The 11,339-nt window shown below is 50.8% G+C and overlaps 1 protein-coding gene across 1 annotated transcript; it reads left to right on the top strand.

Annotated features, from left to right (window-relative positions):
- The first annotated feature begins 3,994 nt into the window (after positions 1–3,994).
- LOC147976642 (uncharacterized) lies at positions 3,995–4,363 on the top strand. The gene has a single exon (XM_087520928.1). It carries the CDS (start codon positions 3,995–3,997, stop codon positions 4,361–4,363), a length of 369 nt encoding a protein of 122 aa, XP_087377054.1.
- Positions 4,364–11,339: the final 6,976 nt, after the last annotated feature.

The following is an 11,339-nucleotide window of genomic DNA, read 5'->3' as shown; positions in this document are numbered from 1 at the left end:
ATATTCACAAATCTGTGTGCACGGCACAAAGTTTTGTGAAAAAATGTCTTTTTGTTATGTCTCCGTAAAAAAGACAAATTTTAGTTCTTCAAAATAGCGTTCCACGACACAATTTTTTGTCTTCTTTGCACATGCCACAAAAAAATTATTTTTTCGTGAAACTTATGCACGCACATAGAACACGAAGACGTACCAGTGCAACTTTTTCAGATTTTTTTAGCAATTAAAATGTTCTTTTGAAATGGATTCATATGTATCTGGGTTCGTCTATGCACTTCCCGGATCATGATGCGCCACTAAATTCTTCCAATGGCTTCTAGAACAACCCAGAGAAGGATGCGTCCAGCCAGTGCCACGTTGCTCGGACTACAACACAACACCACATCCTGAGGTCTTTTATGGGTGTTGTGTTTTTATCTCTCTCGCCCCATAGAACAATCTTTGCACTTTATCTATACAAGTTTTGAAACTTGTTTCAAGCACTCGAAGTTTTTTTTATATAAATTAAATATGCTTGCTAGGCATATATCCCATAGCTTGGTAAGATCTGTAGATTGGTTAAAGTGATTTCTAAAATACATTGTGCTTTAGTTTATTAGAGCAAGTATACTAGATCCTAATCAGCAGGGTATAAGATGTTCCACATAAGCAAAATCTTAGTAGAGGAGAGAGAAGACAAGAGAGAGAGAGAGAGAATGGAGCGGGCGCTTCATATAGCGCCGGGCCATAGCACAATCTACGATGAAACCGAGCCAGCATGCAGCCCGTTGCAAGACTAAAGGCATGCGCTTATTTCTACTAGCCAATCACTATGCATTTTCTTTGCCCATCTCTTTATGCAAGCATTGAATATTATAGCTCATCTTCAGCCAGCTTATTATATAAGTAGTAGAAAGGCTACAGCAGATGTGGCACTAGCATATAGCCGGAAGCAGGCTCTTCTATTAGCCATGCTTAATTTTATGGGCATACGAGTAAAGTTATGGCTAAACGTCCTCAGACAATTGTGACCGTGGCAGATTTGGTGTTTTCCTACTCGAATATCAGAGGGGTGCAGATTGGCATGGGGAATGCCATCGGCCGACCCGCCACATCATCAACCTTCCTACAAGGCTATGGCGCTAACCTGGATTTTGGTTTGCTGGTGCTTTGCCTCTTCCGCTGATGTGCGTCTCGACGGCACTAGCGGTGGATGGCGATTTTAGATTTGGTTGTTTGCAGGACCCGGGGGGGCTTACTTGTAATATTCTCTTTCGGGTATTATTTCTGCAGAGTTTTCTCGACACATGTTATGTTTCGGTCCGCATATATGTATGTTGTGTAATATTTTATTGATTAATATAATGTGTGCGGTCCAAACTGAATTCTATCTTTTCAATGCCAAAGGAACGCATGGGTCCATTGCGTTTTTTTGAGGGAGAAAAAACCACACCATGTATCGATTCATACTCTTGTCAACAATGAAGAAAGAAAAAATTGATTCGGACGAGCCAACCACTGCCACACCGCCATCTGGCCAATGGTTGTCCGTTGCACCACGACCTAGCAGCCCTCGCCGCCTCTGCGAAGTTCACCGGCAGCTCTCGCAAAAAAAAAAAAAAAAAGTTCACCGGCAGCAACTCCAACGAGAGCGAGCCAAAGCCCAGTGAACCATGCCAGATCCTCTTGATCCGGCACACCTCGCTGCTGCCGAGTTGCACTATCCCGCCCCTGCCGCCACATCACATTCACATGCAAGTGCCGGATCATGTGGTGAGACTCCCACCGCCGTCGAGGATCCTGGGCGAGGTCGATCCACGCACCGGCCACTCGCCAGAAGCACCGGCGCAGCGAGCATCAGTGGCGTTGGCACATCGCCCTGTAACTCCGCCACCAGACGGCACCGCTGTGCATCCTGATGGCGCCCAACCCGGCTGCTCCTCCGTGGGGTCCCGAGTGACCACCGCGTCGCACGCCGGCGAGCCAGGCCCTCGCGCCGCCACCACGTCACCACTGTGCCGCCTGATGGCCTCCACCCCGGCGTAAACTATGCCACATTGTAGCGATGCGTCCCGTCGCTGTCGACCCTCCGAGAAACAGCCCGCGACGCGTCGCCAAAGCTCACCTCGTGCTGCAGAGCGCTCTCCCTGTGCATCACCAGCGACTCATGAGACCCTAAAGTAATCAACCCGGGAACCTCCATGTCGCGGCGCCACGTCTTGCATTGAATGTTGTAGACGTCGATCCAGGTCTCAAAGTGGAGGAAAATCTCCTCGCCCTCCCCACCGCCCTCCACCACCTCCACCTCCACCTCCGTGGCCGCGTTGAACGTCCAGCATGACACAAAACTGATCCGTTCTTTGCGCCGCCAGCTGCTCCGCCGCACGGTGGCGCAGTAGCCGTCGAGCACCCACACGTCCATGCTGCTCATCGATGGAGCCACAGAGAAGATGCAGAGCTTGCCACCGGACCGCGCACCCAGTCGCACCTTGGTTAGGTCCGCTGGTCCACGCCCGAGCTCCGGCGCCTCTATCTGCCGGAACCTATCCTGTGACCACGTGTCGAACGCGAGGATACGCAGCGTTCCCGAGCCCGACAGTGCCAGCCAGTGCAGGTTGCCGCGTAACCCGACGCAGCGGGCGTTGCGGTTGCTGCTTATAAAGATCTTTGACGGCTGCGCATCATCCGTGGGGCTTGCTTCCTCGAGCTCGAGGGGAATCTCACGCCAGGCCATATCGTCTCCAACCCTTCCGATCAAGAAGGTCGTCGGGGCCATCAGGTGATCGTTTACAACTTCGCCGGAACCGTGGACGAGGTGGAAGGCCCCTGTGGTCGGGTGCGCGTAGCCGCCAATGATCTTTCCACGGTCGGCCGGGGGGGACACGGTGGCGCAGGCCTTGGTGACTGGATTCCAGAGCAAGTACTGCTCCACGTGGTAGCGCAACGGCCGCGTCTTCCACTTCCAGACCCCGCGCTCTATGCACAGCACCCCGTCCCACGAACCACGGACGGTCGTGACGATGCTGGAAAGCGAGTCGGATATGAGCCGGACTTCCTGCGGACACGGCGGTCGGCGGCGCCAGCGGAGGAAGAAGTCGAAGACGACGCGGGTCCTGCTGACAAGCGTTGGCGTTGTGCCTTCCAAGGCGTAGGTATAGTCGGTGCGGAATTCGAACCCCAGACGATCCGCCGTCACCGTGGCGACGGCGGCCGGGCGTCTGGCGAGGGCCGTGTCGAAGCTGGCGTGGGAGATGGCAGAACGCCAGGCCCTGCAGACGGCGCGGCAGCGGGCGATGGAGTGGGCTGGCAGGCGGACGACGATCTCCATCAACACGTCATCGGGCAGATCGCTGAGAGCGTGCATCGTCGCGGTGAGGGATCGAGATCAAGAGCGCGACCGACCGTCCGTGCTTCCTACGACTACTTATGTCCGGCCCCCTTGCTCAACACGTTGTCCCTGTGGCCTGCGCCTTGTTGTTTCTCTCGCGACTTCCTACACAGACAGAAGTAGGAGTATTATGTATATCCAGCGGACATAAAACAGAGGCCCGTGCAATTTCCATAAGACCTCTTCCAATACAAAGATGCTTAGATGAGGTGCTAAGTATATTAAATACCTTAGCAACTCAACTCCTCAATGCATAGGTGCTTAACTTGTTGTTAAGCACACTTTATTTAATGAGTTAGCACCTAAAGTTTTTCATGCATTGGCCAAATTGTTTCATTTAAGTGGTTTGCCTAGGTTCTCGTGCTTGGCATTGGTTCTTTCTAGGGTCACCAAAGTACTCTCTTCCCTCCTTAAATGTTGTGCCATGTCATTTTTTTGCTTATGTGGCATGCTTAGCACCCGTCCACGATGAAGCACTGGGAAGGGCCTAAGCCGGTTTGCCTAGTAGTCAACAAAAAACATTAACTTCCCAAGCCGTCCAAAACAGCTACTCCCTCCTATAAGCTACTCCCTTTCCTTCGGGAGGTGTTGCTCAAGCGTGGATTTGACTCCTACTTGGTTGCCCGGATGATGCAATTAGTAACGAACGGTCGTACTGCGGTGAACATTAATGGGGAGATCGAGCCCTACTTCACGACTGGCCAAGAAGTACGGCAGGGTGACCTGATCTCCTCTTTTCTGTTCAACCTTATGGTCGATGCTCTGGCTTCGATCCTAGACTTGGCCAAGCGAGCCGGCCACATCAGGGGGATTTGCCCCCATCTTGTCCTCAATGGAGGTCTGACCCATCTCCAATATGCTGATAACACCATTATGATGGTGGAAGGCTCGGACGAGGACATCCAGAACCTCAAGCTCCTCCTCCTCTACTTTCAGGAGATGTCGGGCCTCACGATTAACTTCGCCAAAAGCGAGGTGATGGTCCTTATTACTTAGGGTTTGGTTTGGGTCGGCTCAACCTCTAGGGGTGACCTGGTACATATATTTATATGAGAGACATGTACAAGTACAAGGTATGTATAGAAGCTACAAACTAGCCTAAATACAAAGTCTAACACCCTCCCTCAATCTCAACCGGTGTCTCGTAGGTTGAGATTGCGCCGGCAAACCTCAAACAAAGGTAATGGCAACGGCTTCGTGAAGATGTCCGCAAGTTGATCTTTAAAGAGATAAACTTGATCTGAAGTAGTTTCTGTGCAACACGTTCCCTGACAAAATGATAATCAACTTCGATATGCTTTGTTCGTGCATGAAATACTGGATTAGAAGAAAGGTGTGTTGCACCAATATTGTCACACCAAAGAATCGGTGGTTGTGGTTGAGGGACCCTCAACCCACGAAGCAATGATTGTACCCATATAAGCTCTGCTGTCGCATTGGCTACAGCTTTGTACTCAGCCTCAGTACTACTGCAAGAAACCGTAGTCTGTTTGCGGGCACTCCAAGTGATCAAGTTGGGACCAAGAAACACAGCATATCCCCCCGTAGAGCGTCGATCATCAGGATTACCTGCCCAGTCAGCATCCGAAAAAGCAGAGATAATACCAGAGGGAGCTGGCTGAAGGTGCAAGCCATATGAGGCTGTAAGACGAATATAGCGAAGAATGCGTTTGACAGGAGACCAGTGGGAATCACGAGGTGAATGAAGGTACTGACAAACACGATTAACCGCAAAGGAAATGTCTGGTCTGGTAATAGTCAGGTACTATAGACCACCAACAAAACTACGATATGTAGTAGCATCATCGGGAGAAAGAAGTGCACCAGTATCAGCTGAAATCCTCTCAGTAGCAGACATGGGTGTAGACACAGGTTTACACTTGAGCATACCAGCACGACGCAGAAGATCCAATGAATACTTTTTCTGAGTAAGAGACCGTCCAGTAGAAGCATGAGTGACTTCCAAACCAAGAAAATAATGAAGCTTGCCGAGGTCCTTGACAGCAAAATCGGAACTAAGAGCTGAGAGTAGGCGATCAGCAGCAGCAACTGAAGAACTGACAAGGATGATGTCATCAACATAAACCAGAAGGTATATAGTAACCTCAGGGCGCTGTAGTAAGAGCAGTGAGGTATCAGCTGTAGAAGGAACAAAACCAAGAGCTTGAAGAGCATAGGCAAGAAGAGCATGCCAGGCACAGGGAGCCTGCTTGAGGCCATACAATGCCTTGTCCAACCGACATAAGTGATGAGGATGATCAGGATCAACAAACCCAGGTGGCTGGCGCATGTAGACTTCCTCCTCCAATACACCATGAAGAAAAGCATTCTGAACATCCAACTGACGAAGAAACCAGCCACGAGTAACTGCCAAGGATAATAAAAGTCGAATGATAGTAGGCTTGACAACCGTACTGAAAGTATCCTCGTAGTCAAGTCCATGGCGTTGTTTAAATCCTTTAGCAACCAAATGTTCCTTGTGCCGTTCAATGGAACCATTGGAATGTTTCTTGACTTTAAAAACCCATTTGTAGTCAATAATATTGACACCGGAAGGAGGATGTACCAGACGCCAAGTTTTGTTGTGAAGAAGAGCATGATACTCCTGTTCCATCGCAGCTCGCCAGTGTGGAATACTCATAGCAGCCTGAAAATGTCATGGTTCAGATGTTGGATCAGATACAGCATGAGCCATACATACAGCAAGCCAAGCAACCGTTCCATCAGTGTGCTCCTTAGGACAAAAAATGCCACTACGGCTCCGAGTATGCGGTCGAGAAATGACCGGTGGTGGAATAGGTGGTGGTGGCGGCGCATGCATAGGCGTATCTGCTGAAGCTGGTGTGTCCACTAGACCGAGCGACAGAGACCCAGTCGAATCTGCAGCAGGAGAAGTCCCAGTCGTGGGCAGCCCAGACGTTGCATGGCGCGATGAAGAGCCGGGCATGGGCGTCCCGGCTGTGGCGTGGGGCGAGTAGAGCCCACGCGGCGTGGTTGGCTCATGCACGCCAAGACTAGCCAGTTCGCCAGTTGTGGACGAGCCACCATGTGTGGCTGGGTCGGGCAAGTCCATCCCTTTTGCATGGACATGATCACGTGAAGATTGATCATGTGTGGCTCCAGACGTACTTTGTGTGGCCGGGCCATGCATGTGGCCAGACGAACCATCTAAAGATGGCGTTGTAGTATATGTATCCTCCAGGAGTTCCAGCCGAGCACCACGACCAATACCTGCACCATGGTTAGGTAATAAAAGAGGCGAGTATGCAATATCTTCAAATTGGCCGGAGGAAATAGGGGTTGAATGAAGTGATTGTGGTATATCATAAGATGTTGGAAGATTAGAAAACGGAAAAGAGTTCTCGTCAAAAATAACATCACGAGAGATATACACTCGGTTTGTTGGAACATGAAGACACTTATAACCTTTGTGAATTGAACTATAGCCAAGAAAGACACACTTCTTTGATCGAAACTCAAGTTTACGACTATTATAGGGACGGAGATGTGGCCAACATGCACAACCAAACACCTTGAGAAAAGTGTAGTCAGGAACCTCATTAAAGAGAACTTCAACGGGAGTTCTCATATTTAGCACACGTGTGGGAAGCCGGTTAATAAGAAAACAAGCTGTAAAGAAAGCATCACTCCAAAAACGGAAGGGTACTGATGCATGTGCTAGCAAGGTGAGACCGGTTTCAACGACGTGACTGTGTTTGCGTTCAGCAGCACCGTTTTGCTTATGTGTATGGGGACACGACACACGGTGAGAAATTCCAAGCTTCTGAAAAAAGTATTGAGGTTGCGATATTCGCCCCCCCCCCAATCCGACTGAACATGTATAATTTTGTGCTTGAGAAGACACTCAACGTGTGACTGAAGTTGAAGAAAGATATCGAACACATCAGACTTGCGCTTAAGGAGATAAAGCCAGGTAAAATGACTATAAGCATCAATGAAACTGACATAATAGTTGTGACCACTAACAGAAGTTTGGGCTGGACCCCATACATCAGAAAACACAATTTCTAAAGGATTGTTGACAACTCGACTAGAGGAAGAAAAAGGAAGTTGATGACTTCTGCCCTGTTGACAAGCATCACAAACTGCTATCTCTTTATTACCAGACACCATGGGGAGTTCATGTCGATGAAGCACATGACACACGATCGGAGAAGCCGGGTGACCAAGGCGGGAATGCCACTGAGATGACGAGACACGGACACCACTGAAGACATAAGACATGCGAGGCACATCCAGAGAGTATAGCCACCGCGATAGCGACCTCTAAGTAGGACGTCATGTGTTGCTCGATCCTTGACAAAAAATAGAACGGGTGAATTCAACAGCAACATTATTGTCATAAGTGAGTCTAGGAACAGATAAAAGATTACGAGTGACAGATGGAACACGAAGAACTTTGGAAAGCTGAAGTTTGCGAGATGTAGATGTGGGAAGGGATGCTTGACTAATATGAGAGATATGCATACCTGCCCCATTTGCTGTATGAATTTTGTCATGGCCTTGGTAGGGCTCGTGTGAAGTGAGCTTTCCGAGCTTGCTTGTCAAGTGATCCGTCGCGCCAGTATCCATGTACCAGCTAGAATCAATAGGGTAGGATGGAGTGTACCCTTGCGGAGCCTGTCCGTGCGTCGCCATAGCAGCCCGACGTTCATTGTTGCGTCCATCGTTGCCTATACCCAGAAAATCATGCTTAAAGCGTTTATGACAATGGGAGGCTAGGTGGCCCCGGATACCACACAACTGACATGGGGGCGATTTCCCTGGGCGCCACACACCGGGCAACCATAGCGAGGGTTCCTCTGGCCCCCTTGACGATCACCAACAACGCCAGAGTAAGCCGGTGCCTTCTGTGAAGGACTGGAGAGGAGCGGCGGCTTGCTGCTGGCACCACTAGGTGGGCAGGAGCGAGGGCTGTTGCGGTACGCGGCGTTCGCGGAGGAGTGGTCAGTGTAGACCTCCGCTGCGCACCGAGTCTCAAGACGGTGTTCCGTCGCAAGGAGTCGAGCGTAAAGATCACGCGGCGCAATCGGGGTGTCACGTCCGTGAACCGCCTCAACAGGCGAATCATATTCACTGTCAAGGCCACTGAGAACAAACGAAGTAAATTCTTCGTTGCCTAGTGGCCGTCCAATCGAGGTGAGTGTGTCGGAGAGGGCCTTGATCTTGTTGAAGAAGACGGCAACAGAGAGGTCACGTTTCTTCATGTCTTGTAGCTATTGACGGATCGCCATAGAGCACGTGGTTGACTGAGAGGCAAAACTCCCCTCGAGCACCGACCATGCATCTTAAGAGGTAGCAGTAAAGAGAACCATGCCGGCAATCCCTTCAGAGAGACACGAGCGGATGGCGGAGAGGATCGCCTGGTCTTGAGCAAGCCAGACGTGGTACGCCGGATTGATGCGAGCACCACTAGACCCGGTTGTTGAGAGCAACTGTACGAGGCAGGGCAACGTTCCGTCGATGAACCCTTCGAGGTAGTGGCTGCGAAGGAGCGGAAGAAACTGGCCACGCCAATAGAGATAGTTGTCGGCGGTGAGCTTGACCTGAGGAGGTGAGCAAAGTGAAATGGCACCGGCAGCGGCGCCTCAGCCATCACGGGTTCGACGGCAGCGGCGGTCGTCGGAGCAGTCAGAGAGCCATGACCGATGGAGGGGGTGGTAAGTAGGCCCCCGTTGGTGAAGAAGGACTGAGCGGCCGGTGGTTTGTTGGAGAAATGGCCCCGGCGGCTAGGGTTCCGATGGTGAACTGCGGAAGACCGGTGGCAGAGCTTGACGTGGAGCTGTCGGCTAAGAACGTCTAGAGCGTTAGTGGGAGGCCGAAGGCAGCGGAGGAGCCAGGTGCGCCGGAGGACGCCATCGTGAGAAGCGAACGAGGGTGACGGCAGCACCGCGGACGTGCACAAGCTAGCACACAGGGGCGTGGATGGATTTGAGACGAGGCTAGCTAGCTACATACGGCAGATCGAATCGATCGATCAACTCGGCAATGCTCGCGGCGACGGCGGAGCGTAGGTAGGATCGATTAGTCTGATACCATATTAGACTTAGGGTTTGGTTTGAGTCGGCTTAACCTCTAGAGGTGTCCTGGTACATATATTTATATGAGGGACATGTACAAGTACAAGGTATGTATGGAAGCTACAAACTAGCCTAAATACAAAGTCTAACAGTTCTTGGATACTCCCAGGCGGAAGCTCAGCGAATTGCCAATCGCTTGAATTGTCGCTTGGGGTCCTTCCCGACGACTTACCTAGGCATGCTAATTAGTGACACGCGTCTACTGGAGAAAGACTTTCGCCCAATAATCACCAAACTCCAACCTCGGATGGAGCCTTGGTACGGGAGATGGTTGTCCAAAGCCACGCGAGTGATTTTGAAGAACTCCTCCCTTATTAGTCTACTGATGTACGGCATGGGTTTCTATAGTCTACATGAATCCCTACATCACGAGGTCACAAAACTTCTCTCCAGATTCTTCTGGGCTGGAGAGAACAATAAACAGAAGTATCACATGGTGAAGTGGTCTGAGATATGTAAGCCTAAAGACTAGGGAGGCCTTGGGGTCATTTCGTCCAAGCGGATGAATATTGCTCTTCTCTCTAAATGGCTTTGGCGAATTCAGGCCGATGAGGACGGCCTCTGGCTTGAGATTATCTGGGCAAAGTACCTCCGCGGGCAACCGCTAGCCTTTGCCCCTAGATCTGGAGGGTCCCAATTCTGGCAATCGGCCATCCGTCTGATGCCAACATTGCGCATTGGGACCTCCATTAAGGTGGGTACTGGTTTCGGCACCCTCTTTTGGCTGGATAGGTGGGCCAGGACCCGTCCCTTCGCTAAGCGCTTTTATGCGCTATTCTCGATCTGTGTCCGTCCGCACCTATTGGTAGCGGCGGCTTTAGCTGACCTGGGCGCTATTGCCTTCCGCCGTACCTTCGGGATGGTGGACCTCGAGCAATGGGATGAATTGCTTGAGTGTATTACCCTTCACTCCCCCTCCCTGGAGCCCGACTCGTTGTCTTGGCATCTCGAGCCAAGTGGCCAATTCTCGACTAGATCTCTTTACCAGGCGATTGTTCCTACCCCTGGCCCAGTGGAGCTATCGGTTCTTTGGGAGATCAAACTACCCTTAAAGATCCGCATATTTCTCTGGCAATGGGTCCGGGGCCGCCTCCCTTCAGGCACAGAGGTCCATAAATGCAATGGCCCTGGGGATGGCCTTTGCCCCATTTGTTTGGTACCAGAAGATTGTAACCATATCTTCTTCCGGTGCCTTGTAGCGTAGTTCCTCTAGCGCTGCTTCCGGGAGGTGGTCGGCGGCAATTGGTGCTACGACAACCTCCCGGACTTGTTTGGGAAGGTCTTTAGACTCCCCGGCGCTAGCCGCCCTCCCACTTGGGTAGCTCTGGGTACCCTGGCATGGACCCTCTGGTGTACCCGTAATAAACTAGTCATCGAACTTGTGATTCCTCGCCGTGTGACTGATGCTATCTATAAAATGTGTGGCTTCTTACAGCTTTGGAGACCGCTTAGCAAGTGCGCGACCGAGACGTGATACGTCTCCATCGTATCTATAATTTTTGATTGTTACATGCCAATATTCTACAACTTTCATATACTTTTGGCAACCTTTTATACTATTTTTGGGACTAACATATTGATCCAGTGCCCAGTGCCAGTTCATGTTTGTTGCATGTTTTTTGTTTCGTAGAAAATCCATATCAAACGGAGTCCAAATGGAATAAAAACGGACGAGAATATTTTTGGAATATTTGTGAGATACGGGAAGAAAATCAACGTGAGACGGTGCCCGAGGGACCACGAGGCAAGGGGGAACCCCCCTAGGCGCGCCCTGACCCTCGTGGGGCCCCCGTAAGGCGGTTGCTGCTCTTCTTTGGCCGTAAGAAAGCTAATTTTTGGGAAAAAATCGGGGCGGGGGTTTCAATCCAATC

The sequence above is a fragment of the Triticum urartu genome, chromosome 4A, assembly GCF_056163025.1.
Source record: "Triticum urartu cultivar PI428250 chromosome 4A, HENAU_Tu73, whole genome shotgun sequence".
NCBI lineage: Eukaryota > Viridiplantae > Streptophyta > Magnoliopsida > Poales > Poaceae > Triticum > Triticum urartu.
The sequence above is the reverse complement of the archived record's forward strand: the minus strand, read 5'-3'. Positions and strand labels throughout refer to the sequence as shown.